We start from the raw sequence: 25,192 nt of genomic DNA, 5'->3' as shown, positions 1-25,192 counted from the left end.
CATCTTTCGTCGCAATTTATTCCTCATAATAAAATGTTTATTCGAACGGTCACAGCGCAGCGTGTACTCGCGTACTCGATATAACAGCAATATAATATGATATATAAAGCAATTCACTGGATGTATACAAGGCGTTCCATAATTATGTTAACACACAGAGAAAGATTCCCGAGGTCATTTGAAACAACTTTTTCCTTTGCGAAAATGCGACCCACGGCTTCGTTTACGAGTTATTAACGAGAAACGCTGACCAATGAGAAGCGAGCTCGCCGGAACTGGGCGTCGACCGCGCGTTGGCTCGGCCGCCTAGGCTGAGCGAGCTCGCCTCTCATTGGTCAGTGTTCTTCTGTTAATAACTGGTGAACGATGCGTCGGAGGAAATTTTCGTAAAGGAAAAGAAGTTATACTTCAAATTACCTCAGGAATCACCCCCTACCGGGTGTTGATATAATTATGGGACACTCTGTACAATAAAAAACACTCTGTACGAAATAAAAAGAACGCGCTCGCGCGACATCATTTTATCATCGAAAGTTCCTTCGCCGTTATCGAACGAGGAGACGTTATTTCGGTCCAAAATTAGGGGAAACATCGGTGAACACAGAGTCGAACGAATCCAGAAGAATCTAGTTTCGTTTAATTGGGCTCGCAGGGTTCGTTCGTCGCGCAACATTTGTTATTTCGACGGTGAATTCTTTTATCTTTTTTTTTTTGCTTCGTTGGACGCAAAAGGCGCAGATGATAAAACTGTTGCCGGGAATCAAAGATCATAGAGCCGCGCGAAAATGTATAATATAATTTCGAGGCATTCGCATGCGTCGTATTTTCAAAGTTTTATTAAATCGACGCACGCGAAACCTCTATAATTTTCGCACTAAAGAACCAGAAGATCTTATTAGTGAGCTTGTAACAGGATTCTTGCACGATTCTTTTTTTGTTTTTGTTTTCGAGCATATGGAAAGGCAACCGGTTCCAAAGAAGCGTCCTTGTTGCCGTGCTTCTTTCTTCAGTTTCTTCTACGCGATTTAGTTCTAGCATTAAAAAGGATTCGGTTCCGTTTTGAAAAAACGGCTCGAACAATTTTCCGGGCAACGGTGTAAAAGGAATTTTTACCGAGCTCCTGGATACGGTAATGTCTCCCTAATTGACGCTCGGATTGTCCACAAAAATGGACAATTTGGAAAGGGAAGCCTTGCGAATTCGAGCCTTACGACTCGTTTTTATAGTTACCGATTGCCAACGATTATAAAAACATTAGTGCAAAGCCGGAACAATCGTATCCCCTGTTCCCACATTGTCCATTTTTCTGCACAATCTGAGCGTCAGTAAGGGAGACATTACTGTAAGCGACAAGTACAGTAATGTCTCCCTTACTAACGCTCAGATTGCCAACGATTATAAAAACATGGTGCAAAGCCGGAACAATCGTATCTCCTGTTCCCACATTGTCCATTTTTCTACACAAACTGGTAAACTGGATTACACCCGGCAAATTCTCGCTGATCGACGCTCGGATTGTCCACAAAAATGGACAATTCGTTTTCACAGTTGTCGATAATCCTTAACGATAAAAGCGAGAACTCGGATTTATCGTCTCCTCTTCCAAAATTGTCTATTTCTGTGGGGCAATCCGAGCGTCGATTAGGGTAGAATTTGCTGCAATTAGAAGCGTTTCTAATCGCGATCGTAACTCGACGATCCGTCTTTGCCAAATTTTGCCGAACCTTTTCAGGCCGCAGAAATGTTCTCAGTTCGAATATTCGCACGTGACACTTCTCCAGGCCATGGGTCCGGTGAAATTTCAAAACGTTCGCGCATCATTACGCGATTCCTCCGTCTTCGCACGCACACATTTCCTCCTTCGCGAATGCTCGCGTCGCGACGTGGCGAGGAGGGCACGAAAGTCGGTCATTGTATTCTTTATTGATTCATACGTAAGAGAAACGTATCACAGAGGGGATATTGAACCTTTTCCGAAAACCTCTGTGTGCGTGCGTGTCACAGAAATCGCGACGGGAACCGATGTCGAACCTGTTACGAAACCGGCGCACACGTTTTCTCGTTTCCAGAAAGAATCCGCGCGATTTCTGCCGGCCAGAAAATGCACCGGTTTCGTCCGCGATTGAACCGCGGATTTTATACGTTTATTAGTCTGTTTCATTAGAATTCTCGAACGAAGAAATGAATTTATTTTGCACGATCGTAAGAAATGTTCTCGAATTACACGATTTATCGCGGCGCGACTGCAGCGCGGAACTTTACGCGGAACGGAAACTTTTTACTTGAAATTGCGACGAACAGGAACGAGATAGAAATTTCCTTCTTCGTTCGTTACTTTTAGCGAGTTATTAATAACACATAGACGATCCTAAATTCTCCGTTATCTTATTTATCGTGCCGCGCGAATTCTGTCGACTCTATTTCTCGACGAAGGAAATCGTCGTTGACACTGTCTCGTCATTCGCTCGAGGAGAAAACGTGGCCATAACGAACATAATTCACCGGGGAGACGCAGGGCCTGCAGTATACTTATTATTATATATGTGCTGAAAATTTATCGATTTTCTCTGCCGACTTTCACCGGTCCGCAAAAGGGCATTTTCTATACGCGTTTCGAAGCTCGCCGTCTCACGTTTTGCTACCCGCTGTGTGCCGTCGTGGCGACGCGAAGAATAATAGAACCTCCACTTCTGTGCCGGTCGAAGCTTTCACTTGATTTCACAGGTTGAACGTTAATTGTGCCGGTTAATAAAATCTACAGCCTTGTCTTGAGATCCCGTGGATACAAAATCGGTATACCGTGCTCGAAATTCAAATTTCGGTGAAAGCAGACACAGGCGACACACAGAGAGCCGCTGCTAATTGGCCGGCAGTTAAGGTTAACGAACACGTTGCTCTATGGTGTTACACTGGATCTACGCTGGTTCGCCATAGATTTAATCGCATCGGTTTATTCGACTAATTGCTTTTCGTGTTTCGGCACACTTTCGAGTCCACCATTGTAAAAATCTTCGACGACCAGATCGCTGTGTTCGACGAGTATACTCGTCACGGGGAAGTAGCAGTATTTTGCGTCACGACGAGTATACTCGTCACCGAGATATGGCAGTATTTTGCGTCAAGACGAGTATACTCGTCGTGGAAAAGTGGCAGTATTTTATGTCTCGACGAGTATACTCGTCGTGGAGAAGTGGCAGTATTTTGCGTCACGACGAGTATACTCGTCACGGAGAAGCGGCGGTATTTTATGTCTCGTCGAGTATATTCGTCACGAAGAAATTGCAGTATTTTGCGTCACGACGAGTATACTCGTCACGGAGAAATAGCAGTATTTTGTGCCAGGACGAGTATACTCAAAATTATTACAAAAAACAGTGACCATTGGCTCTTTAAATTGCAATTTTAGCGAAAACGAACAATTCAAGATGTTTAGAATATTTTTAGGCGAATCCTACTGCTTCCAAAATACTCCTTACAAAATAAAAATTGTCCGAATCGCAACGATCTGAAAACAATGTGACGATATATCTTTAAGATTGCTTCAATGTCCGTGCATTTTTCTATTCGATCGATCACTTTCCTCGTAAATTCATAAAAATCGCAGTCTCATAATTACCGTGGATCGTCGCTTTCGTCGTTAGCTGTGCCATTCGAACGCTCCTCGAAAGATCGGCGCCGAACGATAATATTCGATTAGAAAAGCATAGCACCAATAATACGCGCTCGTAAACGATACGAACAATTTCCAAAGCTGCGGAACGCTCGTTCGATAGAAAATAAGAGTAAGAAGAATGTTCAAGAAGTCGGTTTATAACCGCGCGCAACGACTGGAATAACGCGGAACGAGTTTTATCAACGAGTTCCCGACGGAAATTCTTATGAAATGGATACGAATATCGACGATTGAATGTCGAACGGAATCTGTGATATCGTTCGGCGAGTTCTTACAATTTTCTGCACGGTGCTTCGCGAATTCTATCGTTCTTAAAGGTACTACGTTTTTTTTAATGTTTAAAAAATATGTGCCACATCGTCGGTCGCAAAATTCTACGTCTGCCGAATTCCAAATATGTACAGTAAATGCTCCCTGATTTTCTTTGAGCTTGTGAACAAATATGGACAACTTGGGAAGAGGAGATATAATAATATATAATAATAATATAATAATATATTATTATAATATATAATAAGAATATAATAATATAAAATAATAATAATATATAATACAAATTATATATTAAATTGAATATATTCAATTAAATATGCATTATAAATTATTATAAAATGTATCTTTCCAAATCGTCCATCTGTGTTTACAAGCTCGAGAAAAAATTGTGGAGAATTTACTATATACTCCAGAAAACCTAAACGATTTGCAATCGCCAAAGAAATCGATTTTTTTCCGATTAAAATTCGACGAAGAAATCGCGTTGCATTTGTTCGCTCGAAAACGCTGAATTAGCGTTTGGGGATCGTTGGCAAGAATGTGAAAAATTGTTTAACCTCTTGCGCTGTAACGAGTGCGCTGTAACGAGGCGAAACCGGTAACTTATTGCCGAGACTCCGGTGTACAGGAACGGCATAATTTCGTCGAAGGAAAGGCCGCAACGGGGAAAGAGAGAGAGAGAGAGAGAGAGAGAGATAGAGAGAAAAAAAAGAATCGGGAACGAGCGATTGCTAAGAGATCCGACATCGGTTCGAGTCAAATGAATGCATAAGTGGCCGGCTCCGTGCATCAGGTGCACCGATTTCGATCTCGAGTTACAATGCGAATGCGGTAACCTGTTGCAAAATCTTGAAACGGGGCTGACAAATGTGAGAAAAATCCGAAGACGCGAGGAGGACAGGAACGGGGTTGTGCAATCATCGCTGGATAGGCAAAGCATCGGACTTGCGAGATCCTCTTAGAATCCCAGACTCGAAAGGTTTGCAGCGCCGTCCGAAAAGCTTGCTCGATCTGAAACAGAAAATGAAAATGATATCGATTGAGATCGTTATGAAAAAAGAAACAGATAACTTATAAATTACAATGTAAAAAAGTTCGATATAAATAAAAAAAGTTACAATATAAAAAACAGAGGTTCCACTCGAGAGAATGAGAGAGGAGAGAATCGAAACGATTCGAAGAACATGTCGACGAGACACGTAAATGCGGCGGGACACACCTGATCGCCCGGCACAACGTGGAAAGTTGCAAAACGCAACCGGTAGAATTCGCGAGGCGTTCGCGGGCAGCCTCGCTGCACTACAAAACCAAACAATCTCTGCTTCCGACAGATACAATAGTCGGATCAAATTCAACCGGTTGGTCAAGGCCGCTTTCTCAAGTATAAATCACGCCGGGAACGACTGACTGCTCGGTCCACGCCGCATTTTCTATCGAATTGGTTTCGCTATTTAAAAAGACATCATCGGCGCGACGCGCTCGCGGAACGCTGTTCGGAGAAAGGTCGTGAAACAAATGACGGATTCGGTTCGCCACGGATAACGGCGTGCTACGGTTTTTTTTCGGACGAATGCGGGATCGTTGTAAATCATTTTAAACGCAACTGGTTGAAGTACAACGCATTTGAAACACACATTCATATTCTATATTTCATATCCTCTATTTCATATTTTATATCTCGTATTCTGTATTTTACACTCTATATTTCATATTTTATATTTCGCAGTCTGTATTTCATATTTTATATTTCTTATTCTATATTTTATATTTCATATTTCATACTCTATATTTCATATTGTATATTTCATACTCCATGCTTCAACTGGCATTAAATGCTATTCCATATTTGTCGACTTTCCTCTAAAAGTAGCAATTAGAGCTGCTAGGATCTAGTTGGAGAATTCTTTAGCTCGTTTTCTGGCAGAATAGTCCCCCGCGGTTCCTGGAAACACGATAGTCGGTTTCTTTCTCTCTCTCTCTCTCTCTCTCTCTCTCTCTCTCTCTCTCTCGGAGTTAGCCGCCGCGAAATGAATCAAAACGAGAGCAGCAAAGGAGGCGAAAAGGGTAAACGCAGCACGGAATACGGGACATGGTGAAAAAGAAAGCTAAACTCGGTCTCACGATACTTTACGGTACCTTTCTCCCGGCCGCCGCTACGATAAAGCCACCTCTCTCTTTTCCTCTCTTTCACCGAGCTCTCCTCTTCGCCTTCCATCCGCTATACACAGTCGAACGTTGTCCCGTTTCCCGTTCGCGCGAGCTTCGAGGCGTGGTTGAACCGTATGGACAACGGGTTACGCGGCTGTCACGATTTTTTACGCATCGGGAAACGAATTGATCGAGGAGAAATAGGGCTTTTTGCACGCGTCCCCTCTACCCATCTGTTACGATCCGCGCCGCGCAATGTTCTTTCATTTCCGTATCGTTTCGCCGATCGGAATCGTCGTTTCGGATTCGACCGCAGCCTCGGGGAGTCGATTAACGATCGCGATTCCCGGGGGAAACGATATAATTTTATGAACATGTAATTATTATTTCAGGCTGGCAGAAAATTAGAGATAATTAAATGATTCTTAGTGGCCTCATGTTCATAAATTGACCGAACAACGTAGGATCTAATTGCGAACGATGCGATTACTGCGATCAAGTGCGAGTACTTTGGTTCACAAGCTTCATAAATCTTGTTCATAAATTTGTTTAACAAGGTTCGACCTAAGCGTGGCCGACAACAGCTTGGCAGAAAGTGTGCGATTCGTCGAAGCTCGAGAAACAATTAATATCTCGATCTCGTTAGATTTAATTAACCAGTTATTATAGTTTATCGCAGACGTGTCTCAGCGTTGTTTAAACCACGGTCAGCTGGACGCACGGCCACACACCCACATTCGGTCACACATGTGGTCAAAAAACAGAGGACGATGCCCTCGACGCCCACGCTTGCCATGCTTCTCCCTCGGTCCACCTGCTACCATTTTTTCTCGCAGCTGTTAATGTTTTAACAGTGGGCGTTCATGCGTTCGCGGCGCTCCTTAAACTGAACAGAGCGGGTTAATCAGCAGTTTAATAAGTATTAACAATATTCATAGGTCGCTATTAAGGCGACAGTAATTCTGCTTACTTAAACTTCTCTCCAGATTGTTTACGTAACTTGTTGCTGCTCGAAGCTTTGCCTCTTTTCGATCGTGAATGGGGATAAATAAATTTGATACCTCCTCTTCCCAAATTGTCCATTTTTGTTTCCAAGCTGTGGATCAATTACGGAGAATTTACTGTATTTTTCATTTATCTTTTTATTTATTTTTTTAATTATTTATCAATATTATATGTAATATTATATTATATATAATATATATAATATAGTATATTATAGTATAGTATATAGTATTATAGTATATTATTACATTATTATTATATATAATATTATCACTGTATTTATAGCTAACGCGAGTAATTGTTGCAATAAACAAACATCGTGGAACCGGAGATGGTCAAGACGGTGAATTCGCAGAAACGATCGCAGAAAAATTGCGGAACAGCGTTCACAGTCGACGGGCTGCCAAGATTCAGCGCATTCGGCAGCCATTGTCCTCGATTTTTCTTTGACCGACGATTAGTCGGCACGTGTTATCCTTTCGAGCAGGGATAACGAGGCGTCTCTACAATGGGATGTAACCACCAATTAGCAGACTTTCCTACTAATTGTCTAGCAGACACCCTCGCTATGATTCAACTGCCATTCACACATACATACATACGTTTTTTCTCCGCACTGTTCTGCCCTGTACCATACATTTATCTTGCAACAATGACATTTGCGTTGGTTATGCAAAGGGACGGCAGCCTAAGTTAGTATCGTCGCTATTCATTTTATATTCGAAATTTACTCGAAGTCGACGCGATCCAGCTGTAACAACGAAAGATTCCGATTCAGGTAGGTTCTCTCTCTGGAATGTTCTCTCTTTCGAATGCTCGGCCGAACGAAGAGAAAACCTTATTATATGTTAGCTTCGAGAAAAAGAAATCCTCGTCGACGCAGAAACCAGGGACTCGCCGAAGTGTGTCACGGAGGAACGATTAAGAGAACGTAACGTAGGATCAAATTGCACGTTGAGAAATCTAGCGTGACGATGCGATGCGCGACATCTTCCGGTAATATGCAGATCAACGGTCGCGTGCGCCGGTCTTCTGCGCCGGTCTTCTGCGCAACAAGGGAATCGCCGGTAGTCCCGGCCCGTTTACATGTAACCCTCGTCGGCGTCTTTCCCTCGCGGATCACGGCGAGTTCTCCCTAATTGTCGCTCAGATCGTGCACAACAATGGACAATTTGGGAGGAGAAGGTACAATTCGAGGAGGTATTCGAGCCTTGCGGCTCGTTTCTGTAATTGTTGACGATCGGTAACTATAAAAGTAAGTCTTAACTTTTACGCAATAACTTCTTCTCAAGTTCCCCATTTCTGTTTACAAGCTGAGACGTAATCGGAGAGAATTTACCGTATTACGCGTCTGTGTCGATCGCGCACGCTTCGAAACGAACAAGATCGGTCTGCCGAATATTCTGCGATAACTCTGCAGGGATGATTCGTCGATTATCGAAACGGCGATGCAATTATTATGCAATTATTAGCCTCCGAACAATCGAGAATCCGAGCAAATTCTCTCGAATATACGAAATTAGGTAAGATTACGACATACATATTATTTTATCGTCATGCGATTTATTGTTTATTTTGTGAACTGTTTCACAGTTATTTTACTAATGATAAAATAATAAGATGAATCGAATAAAATAAACCACGTCGACCAAGGTTTACCAAGAACTGTGAACGATTTCATAACATAGAAATGTTTGGACGGTGGTTCAACGTTGAAGGAAGGCGAACGTTAAAGAATGAACGAACAAACGTGCAACAGAAATATTAATGTTACGTTTTGCGTTACGTTGTTGCTTTTCAGAGCTATCGCGTGGAATTTGTTTCCGCGTAGCTCGCCGAAAATTCGCGAAATCCTGCGGCCGTGTTCGCCATTCGGATAACAGAGCGCTTCGGAGTAAAGCGATAGAGAGCGTGCCGTAATTATTGAAACGGGTGTGCTCGCGTTTAATGCGATCGCCGCGGTAACAAGACGAAACGTTACGAAAGCTTGTAGAATAACGTTTGACGTAACGCAAGAAAGGAAAAGGATGAGCCGGCGATCGGCAACGTTCGTGAAGAGAGAAGGTAGGAGGGTGAGGGGCGCGGGTATTGCGAGCGGGATATCAATCGACTGTATAATCGGCCGAATAATTACATTCTCCTCTTTAATAGGCAATCCGGCGAATCGATTTCTCTGGCCGCAAAGAGTCCGCAATTAGACGTGTTCGTCCGCGACAGCCGAGCGATACCGCGGTTGGCTCGCGAAAATCTGGAACGCCGATCATCGGTGAAATTTTCATGGATCGTCGGTCCCGTTGGTCTAGTGCTCCAGTCGATCGAACGCTGTTCGTCACGCAGCCCGCCAATTATTGCCGAAACTAATTAATTTCTCCTCCTCGGCCATCGCTGATCCGCTTCGAAAGCAAGAAAGTGTGAAGGAGGCTTGCTGAAAAGTCAAGACGCGGAGTCCGCCGAGTGCGACAGGTTTATTCGGGACGAAGTTGTAACAATTTGTTAACAAGTTTAATTATCGTGCTGAATTTACAAGTTATCGTGACAGAAACGAAAGTCGAACGGGCGAATTTGAAAACGTTGCTGCGCTGTTTTTGGAATTTGTTCGGTAACGAAATACAGTAATTTCTCCCGGAAATGCCGAGCGTCGTGTTGCCGTGAATTTCCCTGTGCTGGTCCGACGCCTATGCGATTTAGGGTCGACGGAGCCGCGACTTAGCATTCTCAGATCTGGTTTCAATTCCGACATCCGAACATTTCTGAGAGAAATCATTGTACATATTTATTTAATTTCTATTTCTGACAAGTAGATTAGACAATTTTGATCTTGCATAAAAATTCACATATTGTTGCTAGTTGATTTAGAAGAATCTAATTCATTTTGGAGAATACTAAACAGCACGTCGCTATGGAAAAAGATGATTATGCCATAAAATAGACAGACTGTAGAGTATTTATCGCTAGCACGAATACGTCTATATTATGCTAATTAATTAATGCGCATGGGTTAACGTACCGCGCTGTTTTAAAACGTGCTCTCGATAATGACGAGTGGACGGTAGATTGTTCGTGCTTTCATCGCGTGAATTCGCAAGATTCTTTGGATGCCGACGAACAGACTTCGTGCAAACTATCGCCTCCGACTTTAAGAAAACGTCTTTCATCGGCTGAAACATAACTTTCTACAAACACGAAACAACATCACCGAACGAACACAAGACAATCTCTCGTGTTCTACGAATTTTACGCATCGACTGGATCGAAGCAGAAATCGTAAAGATATCGGAATTTATTATTGAAACTGATTAAAAGCGGATGAACTTTCCGATCCGACTGGCGCGTTTCTTGCAACGAACGGTCATCGACGGTTTCCGTTTCGCACAAAAATCCGCAGCCCGGTCGCAGATTATGCAGAACGCTCCAGAAGAATGCTACAGCGATCTGCATAAACGATTCCGCGAATCGGAACGGCGTGCTTTTAAAGCATTATCGAAAGTATTGTTCCCTTCCCTCGAGGAATGTCGGATGTTGTAATCCGGATAAATCATGGCAGCGTCAAGTAAACGCTGGAGATTATTGTCATATCGAGTTACAGACGGTCGACTCGCTGGATAACAGAACGCGAGACCGACGAGAGAAGTCGTGCAGAGCGCGGCGTTGTAAAAGAAAAAAAAAGAAGGTGCACTAAAAGCGCTGCATAGAAATCTCTCTCTCTCTCTCTCTCTCATTCTGGCTTTCTTCCTTCCCTCGTACGCCGGCCACGTGTTTTCTCTTTCCCCCGAGTTTGCACGTCTCTGCATACTCGCCGAGCATGCACCGCATAACGCCGCGCTCACCTCGGTTATGCGAGTTCGCTGCAGGATTTATGGTCTCGCGGATTTCGATTCTGCGAGAGGTGTTGCGAGCAAAATAACTTCGGAACGTATACAGAGTGTCCCAGAATTGTGGTACTTCCGGGAAATGATGGATTCCTGAGGTGATTCGAAGTAACTTTTTCCTTAGCGAAAATGCAATCCGTGGCTTCGTTTACGAGATATTAAGGAAAAACAGTGGCCAATGAGACGGCGAGATCAGCTAACGCGAGGCGGCCGAGCCAATGAGTGTAACTGGGCGTCGTCCGCTCGTTAGCGCGGCCGCCTCGCGCCAGCCGAGCTCGCCTCTCATTGGTCACTGCTTTTTTGTTGATAACTCGCGAACGATGCCTCGGAGAAAATTTTTCCAAAGGAAAAAGTTACTTCGAATCACCTCAGGGACCCCTCATTTCCCGGAATTCACCATAATTTTGGGACGTCCTGTACACAGTGCAGCAGTCGATCTTGAGATTTTCAGGAACTTAATTAAATCTTACATAAATCTTAATTAAACGTTGCTCGACCACACACATTGATTTTCAACAATTTTCATACCTGAAATATTGTGTTCGGATCTCGATCGGTTCATTGGAAGATTAAAAATCGCATCTCAACTGTTTTAGGTCGCAGGCGAATTCGTGGGACGAAAATCCTGGCACGAATTTCATAATACGAGTAATGTACGTGGACTTTCACGCGACTCAATTCACGGATGCCGTAAATGCGCGACCACGTTCGTCGGGAATAGTTCGCGCGGTTTTCCTTCGCGTTCGTCTAGAAATCAATTACAACAGGTAACCCTTCTATAACACGGTGGATAGGTTCCTAGAAAATGCCGCGTGAAACCCTGTTATACGAGACCCAGAGAGCCGGTACCGAGAACTTATTAAAAACAATCATTATCTTTAATTCTACGCAAGCAATTTAAATTCTATTAAAAATATAAACGCGTGTATAACACGAAACGAGAAAAAGAAAGAAACAAAAGATATTGTTTTAATTTAATTTAACCCTTTGCACTCGAAGCGATTTTAACTGTAAATTTAAATTAACTTTTCTGACTTATAGTATTTCCATTTGTGACTTATACAACAGTCGGACTTTTAACAATTCTTTTTATATCTAAGCTTTGATAGTGTAAGAATTATCTTGGAACGTGGCGTAACAATTTTAGCGGTGCCTCGGAGTCACCACTCGGGTGCAAAGGGTTAATCATTTTCTTAATAATCTTAATAATCGTTTTCTGAACCTTATTGTTTGTTCAGATCTTTTGCACCTTCTCTCCTCTTTAAGAAATCTGTAAATTTACTTTGTTTGCTGGCTCTTTCAAGGTCATTGTATATATTTATACACCCTTAATTCTAATAATTATTATATATTTTCAGGCACTATAGTTCGTTATTCCTTCCGTCGTTATTTCAAGGTAACTCAGTTTTTAGATCTATTAAACAAGAATTATGCTGGCCAGTGCTGTAGAAGTACAGTGCCGTGCAAAGATTTTCGCAATTTATCCAGTCGTGTTAAAACGAAACCGTGTTACAGGTTGCAACGGTGTACGAGGGTTCCCGGCAATTTATCCAATCGTGTCACAGAAGCGAAACCGTGTTACAGGATGCCGCGTTGTAGGATGGGCTACCTGTACCTAAAATTTCAAGGCCGTCGCTGCGGCGATCAAATTTGTACACGACGCGTGTACCAGACCGTTTTAAAGAGAACGAGCGCGCGCGCGCGAGCGGAATACAACTATCCGCGAGAGAGAGAGAGAGAGAGAGAGAGAGAGAGAGAGAGAGAGCGTTGCGACAACGACGAGCATTATTATATTATGACACACAGCGTTCGATGTTCCATTGCGTTGACCCGATTGGGAAAGAGAGGAGGCTTCTCTCTATAATTTTCCACCTGCTATATAATCGGGACGGATGAAAATGGCGGTTCAAGGCCTTTGATCAGAAGCGCCATTCCAACCCGCGACTCCAACTTTCATCGTTACGCTAGGCTGCCTTTATGTACCAAACCGAAGAACTTTTGCGGAATGGAAAGTTTCGCGAAAACATAGGAAATGGAACATGTAAACAGCTGGGATGGCCTCTCGGTGGCCTTGAACGGATTCGCGTTCCTGTTACGACCGTGCTATTAGAAAATTACTGTACACCTAGAAATGTGCTAGAAATTACAGTGATGTCTCTCTAATTGACGCCACAGATTGTCCACAAAAATGGACAATTTGCGAAGACGAGATGCGATTGTTCAAGCCTTTTGGCACGTTTTTATAGTTATTATTTGCCAATAATTATAAAAACGAGCCAAACGGCTCGAATAATTGAGCTGTTTATTTTGAAAGTGGCCATAAGTCACTTTACCGTAATGAAAAGTGGTGATTTTTTCATATTTTTTCATATAATACTGTAATATCAGTATCCTGAGATAACAAATACAAGTAGATCTTCTCGAAAGTTAGCATTCATATTTTTAAACGTGTTAAAAAACGCAAACCCTTAAATATATCGACTTAAAAACAAAGTGACTTATGCCACTTTCAAAACAAAACGGCTCAATTGTATCTTCTTTTCCCGAATTGTTCATTTTTGTGGACAATCTGAGAGACATTAGAGAGACGTCAATTAGAGAGACATTACTGTATTTCGTTCCATTTCGACGAGAATCGTCGTCTTTCCATTAGCCTCGGTCGCCGATCGGAAAACATTCGTTTGGCGTGATCTAACATAGACGGATTAAAATCGACGAATCGTCGACGAATTTGGACCGAGATTGCTGGGCCATTTGGTCCGAGATTACTGGGCCATTTGGACCGAAATTACCGAGCCGGCTCGCTTCGATCGCCGCCTAATTGCTCAATTTTTGGCGTTCCAATTAGAGCAGCAGGGATACACAATTGCAAACTCTAAGCAACTTTTACGTTATTAGCGATATTTAATCGTTTATTTAATTATAAATCAATTTTGGATCAAAAGTTGTTGCGATCAAAAGTTTGCCCTAATCGCTCAATTTTTGGCGTTCCAATTAGGGCAGCAGGGATACACAATTGTAAACCTTGACGTATTTGTTAACCTTGCCGTACGCGTTAAATCCGAATTACGCGATTAACATGTAATTTTCGTAATTATCTTTTCTCGTTTCACGATCGCGATCGAGTGCGTCGTAACTAAACGGCTTGTGTGTGTGTGTGTGTGTTTCTTCGTAAAATAGTCCAGCCGAATTGCATAATTAAGGGAAGATCGAATCGAGAGCAGCGCAACAGCAAAAAAGCGGGACGGCGAGTGGCTCCCGTACAAATAGAACCAGCAGGAACAGCGATAAATTACGTGAACCACGGACAAAAAAGTGGAGAAAGGGGAGTGAATGGGACGAATCAATGGATTCAATTATCCTTTCTTGGATGTTGGACCGAGATAAGAAAGTATCCTGCTACATAATACCTTCCTGATGTTTTATCACGCGGAAGCAGCGGAGAGAGACTCGACGAAACGACGAGAAATATTTGCTCGGCAAATAATACGGAGTAAATAATACAGAGATACGGAGTCCTTCGAGACGAGCGAACTAAAAGCAGACGATCGTCTAACCCGGGTATGGCCAAGCTTTTGATCGCGACAACACTTTTGATGAAAGATCTATTGAATCGGTCGAAAAGTGGCGAGCAGCGTGACAGCGCTTGTCTTATATAATAATAAAAAGAATAATATAATAATATAATAAAAATATATAAAATAAAAAAAATATATAAAAATATATATAATATAATTATATATAAATATAAATAATATAATTTAAAAAAAAATAAATATATTTATATATAAATATGAATAATATAATAAAAAGAGAAAAAAAATGAAAAAAAGCAGCTGTGCGATGTACGCGTGTCGCTAAAGTTTGATCGCGACGCAAGATCTGAACAGCGCGATCGCGCTGCTTGGGACTCAATCGGATAAAGAGAGGGAAAACCATTGTAAAAAAAACAAACGAAAGAAGTTCAAATGAGAATCGGCGGGGAAATATTTAAATCGAGTCGAACGGAGCATCGTTGCATCCGTGCAATTTTCCCACAGTTTTGGTATTTTGCAAAAATTGCTCGTCGGTTGGATTGGCAAATCATTGTCCCGAAAACAAAAGCGCGAGCGGTAAAGAATCGTTGCGCGGGTGGGAGCAAGATAGGTGGTAGGAGGGCGGGGGGGCGGGGTCAGAGAAATCCTTGTATGCAAATTGTATAGGTCAGACCCCGACTGTTGCCCCCCCTTTGGAAAGAATACACTCGCGGTTTTGTTCCTTAATCTTCAGGCATCGCGTTAATTAGCAACGGGCAACGATCATAATGAAGCAACGAAAAAGAGAAAAAAAGTATAACGTGGAATAATCGCGAACATAATAAAAGAGTCTCATCGCAGCGTAATTGCAACGTAAAATGACAATGGAGTGAAAATATATGGCAGAAGAAAGAACTCGGTTTGCGCCGCCGCGCGAGAATCTAATCGGGATTTGAATCTCTTTTCAAGCATTTTCTCGGCATCGCGTCAACATTGCGAAACCGTTCGTTCGGCCGAAGTGCCCGGTTAACGCGGAAGATTAGAAAGATGGGCCAGCTCTCTTCGCACTTTGCAACGACGATTTTAGCGACAATAACACCCCCTTTAGGCAATGTTTCGCGTTTACTGTTATTAATAAACATTTTATGTTTACTATTATCAGTTATAAATGAACTCGGTACACGTTTTCGACGAACGAAATGCTTTAAACAATCTTACGAATCGTAAATCGCCGATTCTATGCAAGCTCAAATTGCAAAATGCGCGCCGCAAAATTTCAAGATCTCGCAATCTTTTCATTGTAAAAGAGATTCATACGCTGGCAGAGTTCGACGTTGAACTCGTGCAAAACTTGAACAAAGCGCCGCCCATTCATGCAATTACGTGTACGCATAAATTAACGTACTTTCACTACAAATCAACATTTCCATCGTTATACACCGTTTCTGTATTAACTCCGGTTGCTTTCACGATGCACGTAAGACCGCAACAAGATCGTGGAAATCGTTTATCGATGTGTAAATCCGCGCCGAATCCGACGAATAAATTCGACGGTAAAACGTAACGATTTATCCAAACATTTTAAAACCGTTCGCAACGACCCGATTTCATCGGATGAGGGTTACGCGCGAAAAAAAAAATTAACAAATTACAATTTCTGTGTCGCTGCCGGCTGCGAAAATTCGTAGATATCATCGCGCGGAGCAACAAAATATAGGCGGCCGTGAAAGTTGGTCGGATCATTCTCGCGGCGCGCCGCGGCAAAGCAAGAAAAATTGAAACCGTATGAAAAGCGTGTCTCAGTCGGCCGTTTTAGAAAATCCAACTTATCGCACCGATGGATTTTACGTTTCTATTTGTGTCAACAGTGCTTTCCCTTCATCGCCGCGATAAGTGTCACGAGAACGTGAGCAAATGCCCGTTCTCGATCTCTCTCCATTGTGTTCGAAATGTACCGGAACAGCGCCACGGCGCGGCGGGCCGCGTTTAAAAATCGCCGACAGAATTTCTCGAAACGCGATCCCCCTCCGTTTGCAATTTCTATTCGGTTCGCGAGATTCGCCGCGTCTCGGACTCGTATATCCGCCTTTTATCCATGAATGATTTTGAAAGTGAAACGGAACGCGCGCCGCGCCGCGGCCATCGGATACCCTGATTTCGCGAAAGTTTTCTAGAATTTGATAGTTCGAGGAAGAAACTGCGAACGATGACACGTGGAGAAAAGTGTAGCGACTTCGAAATGACCGTTGGTTCGTTGTGGAAATCACAACGATGATTAATTGTACAGCAATTTCTCTCTAATTCGCGCTCAGATTTTCCCTAATTCGCGCTCAGATTGGAACAAAAATGGACAATTTAAATAACCTTGATTTATGTGAACATAAAATGTAAATAGGATAAATATAAAATGACCAAGGTTATATAAATATGATAAATATAAAATAACCAAGCATAAGCTATTTATATAAATAAATAACCTCGCGTCTCGTCTTTATAGTTAGTAGTAGTATATTTATTATATTTATTATATTTATTTATAGCAGTAGTATAGTTTGTAGATCGGCAACTGTAAAAATGCGAGCTGCAAGGCATTCTCTCGCACAATTATCCATCTTTGTGTACAAAGCCGAGGATCGATTCGACAATTAACTGAAATATTACAATATTTTGTTTATACCGAAGCAATTCTAATAGCATCGTCGTATCTACAGGGTGTCCCAAAAATGTCTCGCAATCCGGAAATGGCGGGTTCCTCGGATCGTTCGAAGCAACTTCTTCCTTTACAAAAATGTTCTCCGAGGCACCGTTAACGAGTTATCAACGAAAAACAGTGACCAATAAGAATCGAGTACGGCTGACGCGAAGCGGCCCAGCCGACCAGCGCGCGAAGCCCGGTTCCGCTCATTGGCTCGGTCGCCTCGCGCCAGCCGAGCTCGCCTCTCATTGGTCACTGTTTTTCGTTGATAACTCGTTAACGGTGCCTCGTAGAACATTTTTGTAAAGGAAAAAGTTGCTTCGAATGACCCGAGGAACGTGCCACTTTCGTATTGCGAGACATTTTTGGGACACCCTGTATATTTGACTAACAGTCAAAGGTTATTTTTCAAACTGTTATTTTCAGTCGCGGGACACGTTCGCAACGGCCGTGTGCAATGTACGCGAAGCATCGTTATTGCCACGACAATGGAAAGGCAATGAATACGAAATGAAATCAGAATGATGCGGTGGAGGCTCCGCAACGTTTCTGTCCGACACAGCTTATTGTCCAGTATTTTTTCTCGCCTTCTCGAAGGTACTTGAACCCACGTCGGTCTGCTCGAATGGAACGAATGGAAGCTCGCGAGTTGGGCGGACTCGTCGCCGACGCTGGCCATTTTCTCGTGTAACAGCATTGAAAAAACAAAAAAAATTGTAAGACCTTTTTTCGAATCGTTTGAATCGGAATTTCGATTTTCGACGGCCGGTGGAAACTGGTTTGAAAAAACTGTTGCATAACCGAGGTGACATAAAACCGTAGCGGTAAAATGTGTAGGAACTTCCACTTTGCCGGTGCAACAACGTTTGCATAAATACCTACAATCCACTCGTTAGGTTAATAACATATTTCCTATCGTGGATAGACGAACGTTCCTCTGCAGCTGTTACCTCATAAATATTAACGGCCGGACTCTGTCGATTTGCATGGAAAATAAAATGTGATTCGGATCGATCGCAACGTTCCAAGGTAATTGGAGAGACGGTATTTATACGTTCGTCAAATATGACAATCTTGCGACACGAACGCATAAAATCGTGATGAAATCACGATCTAAAAATCATTCGATCGATTGCCACGATTATGTGTAGTACATTTTCTTTTATTATTATAAGCTTTCGAGTCTCGGATGAGATTTATTCGCTGTACGATAAAGCGAATGCACTTAAAACCTTACGTAGTAGTTACATGTGTTACATTCGTACAAGTTATTTATATTCCATATATTCTTTATATTCATTATATTATTTATATTTTTTATGTTCTTTATATTTATATTATTACATTCGTACAAGTTATTTATATTCTTTATATTCTTTATATTCTTTATATTATTTATATTATTTATATTATTTATAATCGTTGACAATCGGTAACTATAAAAACGAATCGCAAGGCTCGAATTCGCAAGGCTCCTCTTCCCAAATTGTCCATTTTTGTGGACAATCCGAGGGTGACAATTAGGGCGACATTACCGTACTTTTGTTGTCAATTGCGCACGGTTAATCAAATTCTCGAACGATCGAAAACTTTCTACAGAGTTTTCTGCGGCGAGGCAGATTCGTCGTTCCTGTGAGAACCCTAATACCCACCCTAAACAGGAAATCGACGAATCACAATTTTCATCGAAACAATCATCGAAGTTCGACTCGGTGATTCATTGACGAGACCGCAAGCAGCTTTCTCCAGCTTTTGTCCCCTACCGGAAACGCTGTCGCGTTTAAAATTCACTCGCCGCAGTCCTCTCGGGAGCCGAATAAATTAATAATGCATAATAAAGATCGCTGCGTCCCACCGCGGGCATGCGCGGCGATTATTTCGATTTAAATAAACTATCGTTTCCCTTATGAATATTGATCGATCATAATTAAAAGGTCGTCCGGTGTTCTCTAACGAATGTTTATTGCTACCCTCGCACTATATAATTATTATACGATAACTATATAACTCCCTTCTATATTTCTCCTATCGGTTATTATATTATATTATATTATATTATATTATATTATATTATATTATATTATATTATATTATATTATATTATATAATAATATATAATAATATTATTATATTATATATTATCGTTTTCTTTTTCGAAGCGAATAAATGTTCGCACCGAAGCTAAAAAAAAACGCATGATTGAACGTAATCGAAATTTTTGTCGCACCTATTCCGCTCGAAGGAACGCATAAAATTGCGTCGCGGTTATCACCGAGCGGCGAAGAGCAATCTCGCACCACGCGCTTCCTTTCCTTCGAGGAACGTCAAAATGTAATATCATGTTCGCTTTCTTTTCAGGTGTCGACCAGCAGAACGACCTGCCTGCTGCTCGTCTGCCTGATCGTACTTCTCGGGATCCTCGATGACGCAGAAGGTATCTAATTATCAGAATACGATCTAAACGACATTGACCAGCTAGCTGTGCGTTTGACGAGTATACTCGTCACGGAGAAATTGCAGTATTTTGTCTCGCGACGAGTATACTCGTCACAGAGAAATTGCAATATTTTGTCTCTCGACGAGTATACTCGTCACGGAGAAATTGCAGTATTTTGTCTCGCGACGAGTATACTCGTCACGGAGAAGTGACATCATATTGCGTCACTCATCATATCGCGGCTCTTCAAATTTTAATTTTAGCGAGAATGTAATGTTAAGCGAACAAGTAAATATTAGCAATAAAATTGTTAATTTTATCAAATAAAACCGTCTTCTTGATCCAATATTTTAACAGCGACACTTGTCCTGTGATCGACGAGTACACTCGTCGTCGCTTGATTCTCGCAACTGAACTGGTTAAAAGAACTAACGATTGAACGTGTACAGGCGCAAGAAAAAGATTTCGGAGGCCGACAACCAGTAGCAGCAGCAGCAGCAGTAGCAGCAGCAGCAGCTCGTCGAATTCGAACGATCAAGAGGTCTCCGCCAGCGTGAACAGATTCAAAGTCACGCGAAATCGTATCAGCAACAAGAACAAGAAAAATGAGATTCAGACCGGCAAGACGGAGGACTACAAGGTAGGTATGACATTTATCTTGTGACACAGATATATCTAAAGTATGACCTGATTCGTCCCTGTAATTCGATTAAAAAGCGAAACAGCCGCCGAGACTTTTATATTTTACAAATGACACCGTAGGATACTAACAACGGCGTGCAATATTCACTTTGAATATTTCAAACTCGAGAAAAGTGCAGAAACGATTGTTTTATTGTACATTGTTATTTACGCGGCATTCTCTTGTTGTCGTAACAACGATGTTACATTTATTAATTATTCATACATTTCATCGGAGATGAATGAATAGAAAAATAAAAAGAAACGAGGCAGAATATTATAATATTATATATATTATATTATATTATTATATTATAATTATTATATTATATTAATATTATAATAAAAAAGTAACAAGGCAGTATATTATAATATATAATATTATAATAGATATATTATAATATACTGCCTTGTTTCTTTTTTATTATAATATTAATTATACATAAATTTCATCGGAGATAAATAAATAGAAAAATAAAAAGGAATAAGGCGGTATATATTATATATTATATAATACATAAATTTCATCGGAGATAGATAAATAGAAAAATAAAAAGAACTGAGGCAGTATATTATAATATTTTATATTATTTATCTCCTTATTTATCTCCACTTATAATACTATCTAACATTATATAGTATTTATCTCTGATGAAATTCATGTATAATTATAATATAATAACGTATATATATACATATAACACAACGTTGACGTAAAAAATTGCGCGCGAACGTCCAACGATGTGGATATCTATTAATAAAATAGTTATTGTTGTCTCCCCGTCGCCAATCCCAAGTTCCCGCGGAAAGTCGAACGACGACTAAAGGTCGCAAAGGGTTAAAATAAACATGGTATCGATCGAACAGCGTGTCCTAACGATATCGGATCCACGGAGCGTTCGAGTACGCGCTTAAAAGACCCTAAGTCCCTAAAGATCTCGATTTATCGATGCGTGTTCGTCGAACCCCTTTTGCCCCGATTTATCGAATGTACATATTGGGTTGGCAACTAAGTAATTGCCGATTTGTTCAATGAAATAAAAAATTCTTTTTTTACTTGAAACGAAGTTTAATCTGTAATGTATTTTCCATTTTGTTCGATGACCTTTTTGCCATCTCTCTGACAACTTGAAAATTCCACGCTCGTAGAAAGTCTGATCCCTTTGCGGCCAAAAACTGAGTTAAGTGAGATTTTACAGCGTCATCGTCGTTAAATGTTTTACCACGAAGAGAGTTGTCCAGGGATCGAAATAAGTGGTGATCCGATGGCGCGAGATCAGGGCTATATGCTGGGTGTAACATCGATTCCCAAGCAATATCCATGAATTTTTGCCGAGTGGACAAAGACGCGTGCGGCCTAGCATTGTCCTGCTGGAAAATGACACCTTTACGATCGACCAATTCTGCTCGCTTTTCCTTGACCGCTGCATTCGATTTGTCCAGTTGCTAACGTTCACGGATAATAAAAAATAACATAATAATAATATAACATTCAGGGATATCATAAAAATGGGAATGAGAGACATTTATAACTGAAATCGGCAATTACTTAGTTGCCAACACCATACAATTTACATACGTAAAACGAGCGGAACACACGCATCGTATCGCGATGTAATCGTTGCGTGGAAATTTGCAGCTCGTATGTTACTATACGAACTGGTCGCAGTACCGTACGAAGATAGGAAAATTCTTGCCCGAGGATATTCAACCCGATCTGTGTACGCACATCATTTTCGCGTTCGGCTGGCTGAAGAAGAACAAACTGACGAGCTTCGAATCGAACGACGAAACGAAAGATGGCAAGGTCGGGCTCTACGACAGAATTATCAACCTGAAGAAGGCTAATCCGTCTTTGAAAATTCTTCTCGCTATCGGTGAGTTTCCGAGATAATTATAAACAGTGGTGAAATTACGAAGTTGAACGATCGAAGAACGTGTAGCTGCAAATATATTTGTTCTGATGGAAAGCTTCGATATATTCGTTTACATGGAAATATTGTTAAATAAAATATAAATATTGTAATCTATAAGATTATAGAAATTAAATATATTTAAAAATAATATTATTAATTTCTATAATCTGTAAATTAAATATATTATAAAATAATATTATTAATTTTTCTATAATCTCTGAATTAAATATATTATAAAATAATGTTATTAATTCCTATAATGTTATATTTATAATTTCTATAATCTTATAGATTATAATATTTATATTTTAAATATATATAAAATGAAATAGAAGAATATTAAAAAATTATTACCAAAAGCGTCGAATTTTCGTTAATGATTCGGTGACGAAAGCGATCGAACGAAAAATAATGTACGATCTTGGATGTTCGTTCGGCGACACTTTCGAAAGTATCGTGCGATTTTAAACGAACGAGTGACTGTTCGCACCCACGATTCAAGAATTCGGCTTTATCAGCGTTCCGAGCATTATAAATGATTCCGTGGGCATTGAACATGACAGAGTTGTCGCGTTACGATGTTTATCAGGTGGTTGGTCCTTCGGCACCCAAAAGTTCAAGGATATGTCGTCGACGAGGTACGCCAGGCAGACTTTCATCTACAGCGCTATACCGTATTTGCGGGACCGAAATTTCGACGGTCTTGACATCGATTGGGAGTACCCGAAGGGAGGAGATGACAAGAAGAACTATATTCTTCTGTTGAAAGGCAAGTCGGAGCGTATAAATGATTGATACACTGTTCTACGTCCCTTCGTTTCATCGAATTGTTGCTTGTTTCGCGGTATTATTCGAAACTGCTGCTATAATTATGCTATTATTATACTATTTACTATAGTAAATAGTATATTAAATAAATTAATAATAATAGTATTAATTTACTATATACTATTTACTAATAATTAATACTAATACTAATACTAATAATATTATTTAGATATATTATTAATACTAATAATATTATTACTAATAATTAATTAATTATTAGTAAATAGTATATATAGTAAATTAATACTATTTGCCATGGTCAAACAAAATGATTGAGAACAGTCGGGAAACGATTAAGTTGTGTACGAAAGCGATATTTATAATCAATTAACAAATAATAATAATTTTTTTCTGTTGTGTTATATTACGATATCAATCGTAAACACAAAAAAGATTCGGCAAAACAAAATTTTAGTATATTTTTCTAATAAAATTTAATCGATTCAAGATTTTTATTATTCTGAACACTCTGTTTATACATTCTATTCACAGAACTTCGAGAGGCTTTCGAAGCGGAAGCCCAAGAGAAGAAAATGCCGCGGCTTCTTTTGACTGCTGCTGTGCCGGTTGGTCCCGACAACGTGAAAAGCGGATACGATGTTCCAGCTGTTGCCAGGTAACAATTAGCATCTGCTATGGATTAACGTACCTAGAACGAGAAGCCCATCTTTGTTTCACTGATCGCATTATAAAATACAGAGCGTCCCAAAAATATCTCGCAATAAGGAAATAGGAGATTTCCTTAGCAAAAATGCAATCCGCGGCTTCGTTTACGAGTTATCAGCGAAAAACGCTGACCAATGAGACGCGAGATCGGCTGGCGCGAGGCGGAACTGGGCTTCGACCGCTCATTGGCTCGGCCGTCTCGCGCCTCTCATTGGTCAGCGTTTTTCGCTAATAACTCGTAAACGAAGCCTCGTAGAACATTTTCGCTAAGGAAAAAGTTGCTTCAAATGATCTCAGGAACCCTCCGTTTCCTTATTACGAGACATTTTTGGGACACCCGGTGCAATCCGTCGTCGCGAATAGAAGTTTAAAAAGAAAAGGTAAATCTACGCGGATCCGAATTAAGAGAGCGAAGATAATCGAACGAAGACGGACGATTAATTGAAGTTAAAATTCGTTTAAAGTTTCAATCTGAAACGCGGCCGAATTACTCGAGAAATCGACGGTGCGTTTGGGCGCACGTTCTCGCCGGGGTCAGGGTCACGCTGCCTGGAAATCCGTTTCACGACTGCGTTTTCTAATTACCGTCTCTCCGCACAGTTACCTGGACTTCATCAATTTGATGGCGTACGACTTTCACGGGAAATGGGAAAGAGAAACGGGACACAATGCGCCATTGTACGCCTCGTCGCTGGATTCCGAGTGGCAGAAGCAGCTCAGCGTGGACAACGCGGCATCGATGTGGGTCCGGCTTGGTGCCCCTAAAGAGAAATTGATAATTGGCATGCCTACCTACGGCCGATCCTTCACGTTGTCGAATCCTTCGAATTTCCGTGTTCATTCGGCTGCCAGCGGCGGTGGAAAGGCCGGCGAGTACACCAAGGAGTCCGGCTTTCTTGCCTATTACGAGGTATTTGCTCGCGCGCGCGCTCGCCCGTCGATCGCGACACCATTTCGCAATACGTCAACCGATCTTTCAAGTTTTACCGAATATTATTACCTAACACCTTCGCTTTCGAACACCGCCGCCACCTGCGAACCGATCGAATTCAACGTACAGTTCCCATTAATAAAACCAGAAACAAAAATTCACGATTCGAGCTTCGGTTCGCTTCGAGAATTTTTCCTCGGATCGCCTTATCGGAGGCCCGAACGTAATTTATTTGCCAAATGGTAACCGTCGAATCGAATAGAAAATTATATAATTGCTCTATTTAATCTGCTCTTGGAAATAATTGCTCTGTTTAAGTGGAATTCAATTTATTTGCCAAGCGCTAGCCGTCGAATCGAACAAAAAATTATATAATTGCTCTATTTAAATTGCTCTTGGAAGTAATTGTTCTATTTAAACGAAATTCGACGGTACCAATTTTGTAAAATGAACGTCCGTTTGTCTCGAGACGGTGCCATAATTAACACGTCGTGCTGTGTCCGGTTTTGTTAAACGTTGAACGTTTCGTGCGAAACGTGTTATGCACGCGACTTT

At 41.2% G+C, this 25,192-nt stretch overlaps 1 protein-coding gene and 1 long non-coding RNA gene across 3 annotated transcripts in view; one reads left to right on the top strand and one right to left on the bottom strand.

Moving 5' to 3' along the window:
• Cht7 (chitinase 7) overlaps nucleotides 1–25,192 on the top strand; it is a 43,616-nt gene that overhangs the window by 13,064 nt on the left and 5,360 nt on the right. The window contains exons 2-7 of the mRNA XM_033474657.2: nucleotides 19,537–19,612; nucleotides 20,065–20,255; nucleotides 21,936–22,173; nucleotides 22,802–22,981; nucleotides 23,533–23,656; nucleotides 24,307–24,616. Coding sequence (XP_033330548.1) covers nucleotides 19,537–19,612; nucleotides 20,065–20,255; nucleotides 21,936–22,173; nucleotides 22,802–22,981; nucleotides 23,533–23,656; nucleotides 24,307–24,616 — 1,119 coding nt within the window. The remainder of the gene's footprint in view (nucleotides 1–19,536; nucleotides 19,613–20,064; nucleotides 20,256–21,935; nucleotides 22,174–22,801; nucleotides 22,982–23,532; nucleotides 23,657–24,306; nucleotides 24,617–25,192) is intronic.
• LOC117222761 (uncharacterized) lies at nucleotides 5,582–8,087 on the bottom strand. Of its 2 annotated transcripts, none has more exons than XR_013034322.1 (5): nucleotides 7,937–8,087; nucleotides 7,698–7,850; nucleotides 7,416–7,602; nucleotides 7,065–7,190; nucleotides 5,582–6,980 (listed from the first exon to the last, which is right to left on the bottom strand). It is a non-coding gene; the product is annotated as an uncharacterized LOC117222761 (long non-coding RNA). The 2 variants fall into 2 exon arrangements; XR_004490755.2 differs by having other exon boundaries at nucleotides 7,702–7,850.

The sequence above is a fragment of the Megalopta genalis genome, chromosome 10 (genome assembly GCF_051020955.1).
Source record: "Megalopta genalis isolate 19385.01 chromosome 10, iyMegGena1_principal, whole genome shotgun sequence".
Classification (NCBI taxonomy): Eukaryota; Metazoa; Arthropoda; class Insecta; order Hymenoptera; family Halictidae; genus Megalopta; species Megalopta genalis.
Note: the sequence above shows the minus strand (reverse complement) of the source record. Positions and strands in the feature narration are given on the sequence as shown.